General features: G+C 41.1%; 1 protein-coding gene across 1 annotated transcript in view; it reads left to right on the forward strand.

Moving 5' to 3' along the window:
* The window catches only part of RYK (receptor like tyrosine kinase), a 65,257-nt gene that overhangs the window by 20,595 nt on the left and 29,215 nt on the right, over window positions 1-15,447 (forward strand). Inside the window, exons 4-9 of the mRNA XM_082487014.1 lie at window positions 1,131-1,265; window positions 3,545-3,601; window positions 5,675-5,819; window positions 9,405-9,505; window positions 11,562-11,687; window positions 14,885-14,971. Coding sequence (XP_082343140.1) covers window positions 1,131-1,265; window positions 3,545-3,601; window positions 5,675-5,819; window positions 9,405-9,505; window positions 11,562-11,687; window positions 14,885-14,971 — 651 coding nt within the window. The remainder of the gene's footprint in view (window positions 1-1,130; window positions 1,266-3,544; window positions 3,602-5,674; window positions 5,820-9,404; window positions 9,506-11,561; window positions 11,688-14,884; window positions 14,972-15,447) is intronic.

Consider the following 15,447-nt stretch of genomic DNA (forward strand, 5'->3'; position numbering starts at 1 on the left):
CAAAAGTGCACAGCTACTGCTGGTACTGATAATGCTTTCTGGTGGTACTTTTTGTTCCAAAATGTGTGTAGTGTTGCATAAGAGCATAATTTTTCTATATTAAACATAATATGTTTCCAGGCCTTCTGCAACAGTTACAACATTGCTAAAAGGGTATTATAGATTGAGACTATTAGTCTGAGGAATATTTTTTCCTCTTGTTTAGTGGAGGATTGAGATTTTCCTGGAAAGGAAATGTTATGTTTTTTCTGTATATGTACGCACACAAGGTTCCGGTTCCGTCTCAACAAATTATTAGCAATTGCATGGATTTTAAAATCCACGGCTTTTAATTTCTCTGTCCTACAGAGATGACATTTTGAGATGCATGACTTGTCAGTACATTAGTTGATGGTAAGTTTAAAACCGAGAAAACTTATTTTGAGTATGTATTAGCTCCTCCATAGAATTTATTATAGAAACAATTTTATTTGTTTCAGGAAATGTGTAGGTGGTCATCCTTCCTTGCTCATTCAACTAAGGTTCTTTGTATTCTGTTAGATAGTCAAAGGGTAATAAAATATATATTGATGTTTAGGTTTTGTACCACTTTTTTTTTGTGAAAGCAGACACTAGAGAATCAGGCTGGTTGTGTCTGCTCTCTTGGCATAAATAATACTGGTATATAAGCTAAAAAGTAAATAATGTCATATTAGTTTGAGCTTTGCTCCCAGTCAGAGTTGCAGAGACCAAAATATTTCAACTGAACGGTTGTGAAAAAAGCATTTGAAAAGCCAATGAGGAAAACGAAATTTTCTGGCTTGCTGTGCTAAAGTAGTTTTCTCTTGTTACAGCACTTTAATTCCAAAGCCAATGGGTGGCTAATGGTCATTTATCCACAAATACAATTTTAGTAATCTGTAAACTTTTAATGTAACTCACATAATTTAAAATCTGTGGCTTTTAATGCTTTAATAATTGTCTGAAATTATAAGGCATGAAGACTAAAGTAGCATTTCTTAAAAAGAAGTTGTTTAAAAATGTACATTATAAACATCGTTTAAAAAGACCTTTATTTAAATGTTCTTTCACCACAATGTCTGAAAAGTGCTCAAACTTCGTTGTAACGCCTGCTTGTTCTCTGCTTGCAGTGTTTCGTGTCGAACTCTCCTGCACTGGCAGACTCGACTCTGAGGTCACTATACTAATGCAGCTCAACTTGACAACAAATTCCTCAAAAAACATCACAGTTTTAAATTTCAAACGAAGGAAAATGTGCTACAAAAGTAAGACACAAAGTTTCAAATATTAAAAAGCTTTTGTTAAAGTATGATGGGGAAGAAGGAGTGGGAAGGTACACGCGTAACAGTTCCCGAGGGTGAAAGTTGGAGGGGATGGGAAGAAACCAGGTAAAATTTTGCTTTTCAGAGACAAATGGGGACTTTTGGTAATGGATGAACAAAGTCCCCAGGTGTCCTGCTGCACTGACTGACCTTTCTGCATATATAGCAAAAAGGATTTTCTCTGTTGTGTTTGGAAGGAAGAAACTAGTTTCCTCAAAACTGCAGCACTCTGGATATTTGAATGGTTCTAAGAATTACCAAGAAAATCTACGTAGTTTATAAATTGGGATAAACTGAAAATTGGCTATTTAGAGAATGTAAGTGGGTGTTAGTCTTTGGGACTTGGAGTACAATAGGATCTTGGTAGCTCATGAAGACTTCAGAAATCCCAGATGGACTCTTCTGTGTTTTGATATGGGAATCTGCAAGGACAGCTTATTCTTGGATTGTTACTAGCTCCTGTTACTGCTTCCTAGAATTACTTTCATGGGCATCAGAAGAAATTTTTCTTGGAGAATCCCAAGAACTGTACCCTCCTTAAAAATAGCTGTGGTGTCCTGTTCTCAGGCAGCGTTTGAGGATGGCCATGTCCCTATTTGCATACTGCTGGCACTGTTTGGTTTACTTGGAGCCTTTGGGGACAGTCGTTGGTTTTTCAGAGGGGAGTTGTCGCTCCTCTTGAGTATGAATGTCTAAGGATGAAGCTCTGGAAGGTGGGGGTGAAAGAGCTAGTATAGCTTTTTAGCACACGGTGTTGTGATACTCATGTTCCTTGCATTGACGTTATGGAAAGATCATTCTTAATTTGAAGTGTATTTCTTTTTCTAGTGGAAATGGAGGTCTTGCTGATAATGTTGTGAAGAAAAGACACTCTTACCTTTATTTTGTGTTTTCCTAGGTACTTTTGCAAATGTTCTAAGTGGGGGAAGTTAGCTCTGCTTAGGCATTCATAGCTTATTGAGCTGCTGAATGTGTAGAGGGAGGTTCCCACAGGCACTATGCAGTTATCTGGGTATGTGAGAGAGCGCCACTTCCTTAATGATGCAGAAGTGATTCTTACAAAGATCATGTTTCTGTGGGTTCATAAAAATGTCAATGACTTTTTTGATGTGTGTTGATTGGTATAGAGCATCCGGGGATTTCTGATTTTAATTTAGCGCATAAGTTAAAAATATGCAGGAACTTGCTAACAGTTTTGCTCAAGGCATTTGTAATAGTTCCTCTTAAAGTTTAAGAAAGGAGAAGAAAAAAAAAGAAAGAAAACCTCAGATTTTTCCCTCCTCCAGATTATTTTTTCACAAGTTTATCAGGCTGAACTGGCTCCGAACAAGGAGTCGGAAGGGGCTGTGCTGGGGAGGAAGCGACTCTCCAGCTGGGAGTGGGAGGGGGGATGTGGAAGTGGGACTGCACCTTTGCAGCCACAGAAATCCCTTATATTGCCTCGACTGCCCATGAAGGGAGGTTCATCTAAAGTCATCTCCACAGCCTGTTTGCCCTTGGTTTGCAGCGCTTCTCTTAGTGACCAGACTTGTAGTAAGCTTAATAAAGATTTATCCCCTTTCTAAAGGACTACTTTCATACACGAACCTGAGTATTGTCCTTGTGCCTTTTGTTCCATGTTTATGAGTATTTAAATAGGCATTACCTCTTTCATCCCTCAGTTTTAAAACACTCTTGACTGTAGCATCAGCTGAGAAGGCGCAGTGCCTGTGGCTGCATCTCTGACTTCTTCCTAGGATGGGTGGCATTAGGCTGGAGCCAGAATTTCTTCCAAAAGGTCAGCGTAGTATTGATTGAACATTCCAGAAATTTTGTATCCTGTAGTAACTGATTCTGTGAGGGCTTTGTTGTTTAGTGTCATAGTGTACACTCACATACTCTGCACCTCCTCTTTTCTGCTGTTTGCTGCTTTGGACTTTGGGGGGGGACGAGCCGGAGGGGTTTTTGAGGTAGGTAGATTCCATGGGTTCAAGTGTGGCCTCAATGGGCATGTGTATTAGGGGTGAAATATATCTGCCCCACGCGTCTTAAGTGTGATTTTTTTTTTTTTTTATTATACAGTGGTTACATATTTAAAATGGAAATCTAGAGATAACTGCAATCCTTAAGTCAGCTCACATATTTAGAAGAGCAGCTTTGTTTTTCCATAAATGAGGCAATTGACTTCCTGTGAAGGGCTACAATAATAAATATATACCAATGTTTTTTTCTCATCTGTTTAGAGCTTGAACCAGAAGTAAAATCTCCAACATCTGACAAAAACAGCAGCAAGGCTCTCTGTAAGTAATTCTGAGTGTACAACTTCAGGTGTAAAAAATGAAAAACTTGTGATATTCTTTGTTTTCACAGCGTTCCCTATGAAAACACTCCCCAGGTAGTCTGCCTTATACCCAGTATTTTAGTGGAGTTTTTTTGTAGTTAATTATTTTAACTTTGAATATGCACTAGTGAAGAGGAAGAAACCTATTCCAAACCTCCTAACAACTTTTTTTAATCACGTCTTAGGGACTCTGGTTTCTGTATATGACTCTGATCTGTTTTCTTGACTTTAGGACCTGTCTGGTTTGCTTTTTTAACTTGTCAGTACTAAATGAATACAGTGAGATAGTTTCTTTTACTCACTTCTTTTCTAGCTGGAAATATCATTGACTGACTGTGCTCAGCCTCTGTAGTACCCAAAATGTAAACATTTTTGCCAAAATGCTTTTGGAAAGCAGTGGAGCACATTGTTTCGTTTTTCTCTTTACCCCCTGCTGCCTCTTCCAGGGCAATTTTCCTCCACAATGCATCGTTCAAAACCGGTGATGGCTGGGGCTACTGCCCCTTCATGCCTTCAGTCCCTCTGCCTGTGTCGCTGCTCAGCAGCCGCTGAAGGCCAGCGTGGCAGACAACCCTCTGCAATTGCAGAATTTTGCCATAAAACTCGCCACAGTTGAGATTCTTTTGAGAGAGAGAGAGAGAGGGGGTTAACTGCCCTGTTAACACTGCTGCCTTAAGATTCAGGTCAGAGGGCCGTAATTGTCGTCCCCTAAAATCACAGAAGCTGAAGTTGTGTGCTCTGGCCCATTTGGTCAGTGAGAGAGCACTGCTATCCCACTGCACCTAGGTATTATTTATGTATTGGTGTGTGTCCTGGTGTGCAGGCGACTCCTACTCTTCCAGCCAGTTATGGTTTGAGAGACCCATAACAATTTATTGTCGTTTAGACCATCATTCTATCACCCGATGATCCCTCCCCACTTGGGAGAGGGAATCGGGAAAAACAAGGAAACCTGTGAGTTGAAGTATAAACAGATTTAATAGAGTAGGGTTAGATAATTAACATCAATAACACTAAAGAACCAATATTGATCCCGATACCAGTACAGGATATGCAAAGATTATACTCAGCCAATTCTATCCGTAGGAAGCTGTGCACTCCCAACAGTGGACAACAAATGTGGGACACTGCGAGTGCTATGGCTTCAGGAGGAAGGGAAGGGCTCAGGAGTCCAGCACTGGGGCACGCAGTTCTCAGGATCTCAGCCACCAAGGGAGAGAGCAAACTTCGCAGCAAACTTTCTTATTTATAGTGAACGTGATGTTGATGGTATGAAATCACCCTGTTGTCCAGTTTGGGTGCAGTGCCCAGGTCTCGCTCCTCCTCATCCCTGCACCTGGCTAGCTCGAAAACACCGAGACCTTGAAACCCACACACCATCCCTGGCTATAAAGTCAATACTTTCACAAACTCAGACACCAGAGTCTGCTATAAGTGCAGTCTTCCTAAGTATTAGAAGAGAAATTAGTCCTGTGTCGCTCAAACCAGGACATAGCCCCAACTGGCAAGTCTATGCCACGTGCTACGTCGGGGCTTAGCTGAGGGTTTTTCCATGTTCCTGCTGTGTTTGCAGCATGGGAGCTCTGGAGGACAGTCGAGGGGTCGTGCGAGGTAGAACCAGCACGACCAACAAGACCGTTTGGGAGATTCCTGGCTAGCTTTTATCCTTCAGTAGGAACCTTCCTTTTGTCCCAGTAAATAAATGGAGGCATGGAGTGACTTGCTGGGTCTCGCCCTGCTTTGCTGCAGCAGGAACTGTAGTGCCCACTTCTCAGAGGGTTGCTGTAGTCTGCCCCTGCAGCCTGGCTCCTGCCGGACCTGGGTGGCAGGGCACCAGGGGCGAGTCTGGGGACAGCAGCACTGCCCTCCTGCCGTGTCAGCCTGCTGGGAACTAAGAAAATGTCATTTGTTGTGGGGTTTGTTTGCATTTTGGTTTTTTTGTTTGTTTTTTTTTTGTTGTTGGTTGGTTGGTTTTGTGTGTGTTTTTTTTTTTTTGAGAAAGTTTCAGTAACTTTTCACCTTTCTATTTCAGTTGATCCTGTAAACGCAGCTCCCACCACTTCTACCCGTGTGTTTTACATCAGTGTAGGTGTGTGCTGTGCTGTTATATTCCTGGTGGCAATAATATTAGCTGTCTTGCATCTCCACAGCATGAAAAGGATAGAGTTGGATGACAGGTACGTATCCAGGCTTTTCCAAGTGCATTTACCCAGATTTGGAGGAGTTCTCGTCTCTAAATGAGCACTCTGTAGTATCTTGCAATTTCTGTTGTTGATGTCAGGGTGTAACGATTACTACCTGTGCAGAGTTGTAAGTGCTCTGCTGCAGAAAGGCAGCAGTTGCAGGTGCTCAGCTGTTTATGGGGTTGGAGTGTTGTGGCTGTTGGGTTTTTGCCCAAATAGTTGCCTGTAGGACACACAGTGGGGAAATTTGGACAGAAGCAGGTCCCCAGGGATTGTCAGGATTGAAAGAAAACTTGATAGATACCTGGGCACACTGAAAATATTTGGTTTTTACTGACTTCTACAGCAGATTGAATTTCAGCTTTCTCTATTTCGATGGATTTACCAGTATTCACTTGGGCCTTAGGGTAAAGTCTGGGGATTACAACTGGTTGGTTATAAAGCTGAAAATGTGGCTGTCTCCCAAATGTATTTTCAATTCAGAAGAACCAAATTGGCCTATGCCTGCGAAAAGGACTTGTAATGTGAACCCAAGGGCACTCCGGTCAGCTGAGTGGGAATTAAACACCGAGGTGGAAGGGAGGCTGAAAAAGCAGGTGGACTGAGGCTCTGCTGAGGCTGCGTGATCCATCTGCATCAGATGCAACTGTTCCGAAGCAGGCAATTTTGAAACGGAATACTTTGGAAAGCAGTTGGGTCCGTGGGTGGTCACCCCTGTTGAAAGGATATCTTGAACCATTTCTGTTCCTGCCTGCAGCCTCTCACAGTAGCTCTATCTTTTCATCTTCCTCTCTGTCCGTTCATCTGATTCTTTCTGTTTTTCTTTCTGCTGTTTTCTCCTCTGGTGTCCCCAGACCACTTGGTTTTTGGGGGCTGTCAGTGTAGTAAGTAGGAATGGCCTGATCATCTAACCAAATGACTTGTCAGTTTTCCTCGGTTCATTTGTGCCTAATTGATTAAAAACCCTCAGTAGACAATAGAAGGTGTTAAAGGATGTCCAGCTTGCTTTACTTCAGAAAGGAAAAGTGTTAAGTTTATAGAGTGTGTGAGTTGTGTTATCTATGAGGTTTTGAGGGACTGTCTCAGCCTAGCAGTGTAGTGAAATGTCCTTTCGTCCGCTCCATTGTACTTGATTTCTGTGGAGGTACAAGGTAAAAAAGTTCATGTGATGCTGATACTCTGGTTTGTAGATATTAAAGATTTTTCAGTGCTTGAATGAGAAACTGGTTCAGTGTTGTGATTTAGCCTCAGTGTTATGCATATGATCAGTGACTGCTTGATGCAGCAACTGGTCAAGGAGCTTGTGAGAGAAGAAACAACTTTTTGATTTGGTTTTGAATAACAAGCTCAAAACATTGCTGTAAAGGGGTTCTGAATTGAAGATAACATCGTCAGGGTTAATGGCCTCCCAGGAGCAACAGAGGTGAAAAACCCACTGCTGTTGCTCTTAATGTCAAGAAACAGAACTGAATAAAAATGAGGAAGGTTGTTAAATAGAAACTAAAGCCAGGCAGCTGAGTTTACAGGCTGCACATGGACTATTGTAAGAACATTGTACTGAAAGTTCAGAGCAAATGCTTGCATACCTCCTATCAAAGGCACTTGAAAAAGTGCCAGAGAAAGTTGGCATGGCTTAACAGCGGAATAAGGGAGGTTATTAAAAGCAAGAAGGCATCGTTCAAAAAGCTGATGTTGTATGCAAGTGAGGAAACTAAGAAAGCTCATAAACATGAGCAAGTTAAACCTAAAAACCAGAATGAAGCCAACCAAAAAAGTAGTTTTCCAAACTTGCCACAGACAGAAAAAGAATAATTCCTTTTTCAAACTTGCCTGCAGCAGGAAGCCAGCCAAAGGAATCTGTAGGGCTAGTAGGTGATCAAATTACAAAAGGAGTTTCCAGCCATAGCAGGAAAACAAAATGCGAGTTCCGCATCGGTGTGTGTTTAGTGCAGTGACGGTGCCAGGACGCTTCTTTCCGGGGAGCTCGCTGGAGAGTGGATCATATTGAGGCAGCTTCTAGACGCAATAGTGCGAGCGGTGAAAATAAGCAGTAAGAAGTTGCCAGCAGCGGAGAATATGCATTGAAAAACTGAAGGAAGTTAAAGCAGAGTAGCTAGACCACCAATGGTGGCTTTTAACCCCGTGCTAAAAACCATGCTGGAACCCTACACCTGGAAGACAGTGAATTTGGGGATAACTTTATAAAAAGGTTTCCAGAGAGAGATTGAGGCCAGCTATAAATCAGTAAGCCTGACGTTTGTGTTGTGAAAATGAGTAGATTCTGTTCTAAAGAATAAATTCAGTAGGTGTGTCTGTGATTATGGTATAATGGGGAAGAGTTGACTTGGCTTTCTTTTTTTTTTTTTTTCTTTGAAAGAAGTCTTGCTTCAAAACTAATGGTGGTCCTTGAAGGCATCACCAAGCACGTCTAAAAATCCTACAAGGATCGCTAGCGCTGCTTGGCTGGTGCTCAACAGCAGCCCAAGAAACAAATGGAATGTTGATTATTTGGCAAGGCAGAGGGTTATACCCCAAAACAATCTCTTCTTTGTTCTCCCCATACAGGCACCAGAAGTGGGGAAGCTTTTAAGTTTCAAAAAAGGGGGGGGATGTTTGTGTGTGTTTGGGAGGGAGATCAAAAAAGCTTCTTCCGGCCCTGCCATCTGAGCCAGTAACAGGTACTGCCTTTGCCTGCAAACTTTCTCTCCTGTTTACAGGCTTTACGGCTACAGCAACTCTTTTTATAGGGTTTTGCCTATGAGGCTAAGACAGAAAACATCCTGCTACAGTTTAAGCTATGATTTGCCTGTCTCTTGAGTACTGCTCGCAGCTGTGGTCCTTTTACCCAAAGAAAATATCTTAAAGGCACATTGTAGGTGCCCCTGGAAGGGGCAACAAGTATCCTTAGAGGGAGGAATGACAGAGTAAGCTGGGGCAGTTTGGTCTGTAAAAGAGAGCTGAGACAGGTACAGTGGTATAAGGCAAACAACCGTTTGCAGCAGCGAACGAGCAGGAAATATCTTTTGGATATTTGCTCCAGCACAGGAACGAAAGGGCAGCAGATAGAGCTAGCAGCTGGCCTGCCCAGGGCAAGTGAGAGGAGATCGCTGGCTGAAGAAGCTAGGTGAGCTTTGTAGGGTGTCACGGGTGCCTCTCCTTGTGGTTCAGGCTGCTGCTTTCAAACTTCTGTAGTCATTGATTCTCAGTGGGGTCTTGGTACCACGAAACAAATGCATGCAAGTCTTCCCTGGAATACAGTAGTTTTGTTGTTTCTAGTGTGACAGGGTGGTTCTTGCAATAAATGTGTTGTCACCTTGATTTTTCGAAAGTGAGGAAGAAGTACTGGAAAACAGAGCAAATCCTGCCAAACAAATAGGAGGAAGTTGTTCATGCTCAAGCACAGGAGTGCTAAGATCTTTGAGTTACCTGAAATACATTTTAATGTGTGAGAGACTTTAAAAATGCCATTCTTTCAAAGTCTAGCCTGGGAAATCTTCTGGTTTTAACTATGATAGGTTAATTTTGAATTTATTACAGTGGCAAGCAGTCACGTTTATGTCCATTTTTGTTTTAAAACAGCATTAGTGACAGCAGTAGCTCACAAGGTTTATCCCAACCTTCCACACAGACGACGCAGTACTTGCGAGCTGACACACCAAACAATGCAACGCCAGTAACCAGTAAGTGTTAATCTAATTACAGACCCTTGCAACAGACCCTCTTGGATACAGCTGGAGTATTTGGGGATAGAGGTCTTGCTGATTTAGTTTTTTAATCTTGTTGCTGCAACCTGCAAAAGAAATGAATGGGGACAAAGCTCTACAAGGGTGATATATTTGTGATTTCTTTTGAAGATTTATTATCTGCAGAATGTTTATTCCTCCAACTATTGTCTGTCCTCCCTAGTGGAGGAATATCCCATATAGCATCGCTCCAGGGAAGGGATTCTTTAGACCTTGGGGAAGCTGGACAGTGTAGAGACACACTTGGTGTGCAGTTCCTTTGGCAGTTCAGTCTCACTGGACTGACCATGAGCCTTTCGTTTGTGCTGGCACTTAGGCTGCAAGACGGTTCCGGGAGCTGAGCCAGCCAAAAACTCACCTCTTCTGTAGAGTGATGGGCTTTTGGTTGACTGGGGTCTCTGAACTGGCTTGTAGCCTGGCTGTATGAGCACCAAGATTGGTGCTTAGAGGGTATGGGTCTCCGCGACTGAGTATCGGAAGGAGGCAGGACTTAGCCCAAACTCAATTGGCTTAAGCTACTGCTGAAGAGTCTAATTTAAAAGATCTAAAGTGAAGTAAGGGTTGATAGTACAGAGTGAGAAAAATGGGGGAACTTGGCCAGAGGAACAAACTGTCTTCCTGGTAAACTCAAATTGCTGTTTTTCTCCGTAGAGTGGGAGCTGCCAAGCTGAAGCAGTACTCTGGTGCTCCTGAGCTTTTCAGAAAGTGTAAATTAAATGGCTCCTGTTTTCATCTGCCACCAGTGATTTTCTCTTCTGTAATGCTCAATAGCTTGAAGACACTGTTCAGAGATCTAATGAGTAGGAATTTTAATGCAGATCCTTTTATTTAGAGCTAGGTAAAAAAAAAAAAATTAACAACTTGACTGTTTTTTTTTTTTTTTTTCTTTAAAGCAACCAATAAGACCCAAAAGTGTCTCCCATTTTCTTCTCATTGCACTTAGTAGTGACACAGATGATACCAGTTCATGACGGAGCACTGCGCAAATGTCATGGTTACTGTTCAGCCCTACTGTGTTTTCTTGTTTCCTCCCCCTGTGTGGAAGCAGGTGTTTACCTAAGATTGAACTCTTGCAACTTTAGGAAAGTTTTGGCTTTCTTCTAAATTGTACTGTATCTCCTTAAAAAAGAAAGGGGATATTTTTTGTCACCTGGGTTTATCTTTCCTTGCAGAAAAAGTGCTTTTAAAACTTACTTAGTAGAAGCATTAATTGTAAAATATACACAAATATATATCAAATATATATCAAAATATTAAAAAGAAGCTTAGAAAGTATTAAAGAAAATATTAGAAAAAATCTTACAGAATATTAAAAAAAAAAATCTTAAAAAAGGCCTTAGGACACAACTAATTCTTGAGATGGTTTTCCCTCTTGCCACCTGAAGTCCCTCCTCAGCCTTTTTATTTTCCGTAACATTCTTAGTTCTTCCACAATTGTATTAATCTTGTTTTCAGTAATGTTTAAATTTAAAAAAAAAAAAGTGTAATCAAAGTAATTCTCAAGGTTTTTCTCTAGCGATTCAAACCTTTCTGACTATATCAGTGTATCTAGATATCTAGAAGTGCCAGAAGAGGGCACTGGTAGTTTTGGTTATGTCCTGCTGGGGTAAGGCATCTTCCTCACTCCAGCAAGTCATCTGACAGTCTCCAATCGTGATCTTTATTTCCTTGTTGTCAGGGAAGTGCAGTGTCGTGTTAATCAGCTTCATTACGTAAGGAGGAGTTTTATTTACTTGGTGTTAATAATGAGACTTGATTACATGACACTACATAGAATTCCTGTGTGACTTTCTTCCTGCGGATTATTATATTCACATGACTTCTCTAGTGTTTGTTGATACTATAATCTTTTTAAGATTAATAAATAATCTATTTAAGTACGCGCTGCTTGCATGGCTTTGTACCTGTAGGTGGTGCTGAGGTGAAGCGGTGTGCTTGAGTTCTCATTATAAGGGTATTTATATTGGTTTGTTTGGCTCTGCTGGCTCCTCAGGTTATCCTACGTTACGGATAGAGAAGAATGATCTTAAAAGCGTCACTCTAATGGAAGCAAAAGCTAAAGTGAAGGACATAGCCATCTCCAGGGAGAGGATAACTCTAAAAGATGTGCTCCAAGAAGGTATTTACAGGACTCAGACATTTGTTAACTGCAACATGGTGTATATATATATATTATTATTTTTTTAATAGCTGGATTTTTCTAAAATTAATCATGGATGACGTTTCTGATCTTCGTAACTTTGGAGGAGAAGAATGATGAATGATGTTTGCATTTGGGGTGGGGGGTGGGGTGGGGAAAGCAGTTTCCAGAATTCATTAGAACGGGGGAGCGACTAATCATGCTTAGTAAATCATTCAGCTTGTCTGTCTTAATAATCTGGTCCTTTAAATAAAGGAAAGGGTCAGATGGCTGGGGAATGAGGTCATCAGTTGGGGCTGTAAGTGGCAGAGTAACTCACTTATGTAAGTTACTGCAGGAGAGCTTCTCTTAAGAAAAAAAAAAAATAATAGGAAAGAACCCCAAAGCCCACAAAAACTTTAGTCGTCTAAACTCATCTCAATTTAATAGCTTCTGATTTGGAAATCCAATCAGCAGATGCAACATTCACAGCTCTGATATGAAAAATTTGGAGATTACCTGATTCTTTTGTCTTGTTTAATGTTTACTTTGGAAGTGTTCATGTACAATCTTAGTTGGTTCTTGTTGGTGTTGAATTTGGGAAATAGACTTAAATTTTTAGGGTGTTTTGTCGGTAATCTTTAGTGCTGCAACTTCCAAGTTTGTGTTCCCTGAGCCTCATGAGAAAATCAAACTTTCCAAAGCTAGAGATCTGACATACTCAGCCTTTGGAGGTAGAACTGCTAAAAGCTTTGTGTTACTGTCTGAAAAACAATGGGAGGATGCTAACACTCCCCATTTAATGTGTGCCTCTAAATCTCTAAGGAGGTAGCTTTGTGCTCAACTCCAATGTCGGTTCGGCAAAAAGCTTCCTTCGCATGCGGGATGTGCTTTGTGTTCCTTTGTGCTGTCTCTTGCCTGTAGCTGTGATGTTAGGAGTCATCCCGTGATGAGAAGTGACTCAGTGCCGCAGCTACGCTTCAGATGTTTAGCACCGAGTGACAGAGCCACTCTATTCTGCAAGATGTGGCTTAAACAGCCGTTGAATGCAAGGTGGACCCGGTTAATACTGGCATCTTGATTTTGGTCTCCAGCTGTTATTTGAGTCTGTCAAAACCTTCAAAAGTCAGAGGACTAGAAGGCAGATCTCGATGAACAATCACCAATTTTAATTCAGGATTGTAGCAGAACTGAGCCTCTCTCATCTAAGAACAAATGAGCTTCAGAGGGGAAGAAGCGAGTAATAGAAACGTTTGCGTAAAATTTTCAAGAATTCCTAAGTGCTGCCAATGGAACTTAAACGTATTTTATAGATCTCGGCCAGAGATTCATTATAAACTTCAAGTAGCTTCCATAACTTAAACTACTGTAACTTTTTAATAATTTAGGTGATTATGGTTCTGCTGTGGTGTAACCAGTAGGCAGATGCAAAGCACCAGGTCTGAGAGTGTGCAAAGAGGGATCTGTAGGGGCCTCTGGTATGGCTGGGCTTGTGCGGCGCCTGATTCTGAACGTGCTTCAAGCTCATATTGCACTAGATGTAAGACAAAAATGTAGGTGTCTTAAAAATAAAAAGTTTCTGATGGAATAGCTATGCTTCAGCAAATGGAAGATATGTTAACAGTAAGTGGACCTTCACCATTTTCTGGTTAGGTGGAGAAATGGCTTATATGTCCAGTCTGGAATACAAACAGCATAATTTGTAAAAAGTCCAGCGGAGAGTGAGGCAGAAGTATTGTGTTCATGGTGCTGTCTCTAAATTTTATGGCACACTGGTGACCCGTAATTCCTGCTAAGATCTGTCTTTCAGAGTACTGTTAAAAAAACAACCAGCAAAACAAGAAAACCCCAAACCATGGACCACACAGGCATGCTGTGTTACAGTCTTACTATGTCTAGATATTGGATTGCATGCAAATTACTTTCTAGTCATAACTGCTTTTACATGCTTCTCCATTCTGTTTAATTCCAGCATTTACAAATAGGTAGACACCTTGATACCATAACACATTTCAGTACATCTTTCCCTTGACTTTCACATATATCTGTATATTGGAAATAGGTATTTAAGGCACTCTTATGATGTCTTCAAGAACCAAGATAGGAGGCTTTTAGTTTACTGCTAAATACCTCGTGCTGTGTATTTATAGTTGCCTGTAGTCTGTAGTTAAACCACTTCTTGATGCGATTAGAATTTGAAGATCCCTGTCTTGCAGGGTTTACTTGCAGTCCCAGGGTAGATGATAGAAGTGTTGCGCTGTCCTTGTTAAATATCCGGGAACCAAATAAGACCCGCATTTCATGCCAGAAGATGTACAGCCAGGCTAAGGCAGTCCCCATCAATGATCTTTCAACGTAATCAGACAGGAAAAATCAACAGGAAAGGGATGCAGCATATGAATAGACTGTGTGGAGATGATGTGCACGTTGGTGTCACGGTAATAGCGGGACAGAAAAGCGTTATCAACCTGAGTTGTACAAAAAGTTAATTCTGTGTGTGCTACCACACTGTAATTGTTGTTACTCCAGCTGTTCAATGTAGCTCCTCTTCCTGTAATAGCTTGGTTAAAATTTTGGGAATGGAAAAATGTTGGAGAGACTAGAAAAAAAAACCCAAACAAACCCAACACCTTCCAGCTGAGGTGAAACATTTGAATAATGTCCTACTGGTTTTTTTGTTTTTTTTTTTTTCAAACTGTTCCATGTGTACAGTTTTGCTGAAACCGGTATTTCCCTGTGAACACTTCCAAAAAGATTTCATCTTTGTGAGAAATGTTTTTACTGGAGAATTCCAGACCTGCTGGATGAGAAACGGATGGAGCTGGAGTTTTTACTGCCGCCAGTTGACAGCCTGAACTGCCACAAATAAACCCATCACCAATATCGATACCTAATTTAATTGGATTCTGCTGCTGTCATTAGTTCGTTCTCACGCTTGTCCCCCTAAGTTTTAGTTATCTAAGCTTGCAGCGTTTACTGTGTATAGTTCTGAATCCATCTGGTGCTGGAGAGGCGGTTGGGTTATATATTGTTGACTTCATAGTGAATTGAGGACTTTTGCCTTAACGGTCGCTGTTCCTAACTTTCTGCTGGGGCTGAATCATTTTAAAGTGGTGTTTTCATAATAGCTATTACATTCTGTTCACGTTATCAGTGTATTTTTACCACGTAATACTAATTGTATGTTCTCTTCGTAGGCACGTTTGGGCGCATTTTCCATGGGATTCTAATAGAAGAAAAAGACCCCAGTAAAGAGAAACAAGTTTTTGTCAAAACTGTTAAAGGTATGTTTACGTAAAGGAAGGGGGGTTTTGTGTCCACTTGTTTGGACTGTGCTGAGTGTATCAAATCTGTCTTTAAAAACAAACCCTTCCTCCCCAAAATATGCAAATGGATACTGCTTAAAAAGCAAAAGCAATTTGGATGCTGCCTTCAGCCAGAGAGAACAGAAATCTTATATGGAAGAAAAATGCATGTGTTTTCCACCAGCGACTTCACTTTCTGTGTCTTGAATACTTTTGCTTATTGTTCTTCTAAGTAAAAACTATTTGTGTTTTTTTTTTTTTCTCCTAGCATGTAATTGTTATTTCCATCTGCAGCCTTTTCCCCTGCAAATTGCTGAAAAGGGCACCTGCAGTGCATCTTAAAAATCTTTTATAAACATGCATGGCTGAAGATAGGCTGTGCAGAAGACGGCATAGTTTTTGCCGTCCTTAAACTTTGCTACAGAAGCATGAGAATTATCATTTGGAACTTCATT

Source organism: Vanellus vanellus (genome assembly GCF_965231255.1).
Source record: "Vanellus vanellus genome assembly, chromosome: 8".
Classification (NCBI taxonomy): Eukaryota; Metazoa; Chordata; class Aves; order Charadriiformes; family Charadriidae; genus Vanellus; species Vanellus vanellus.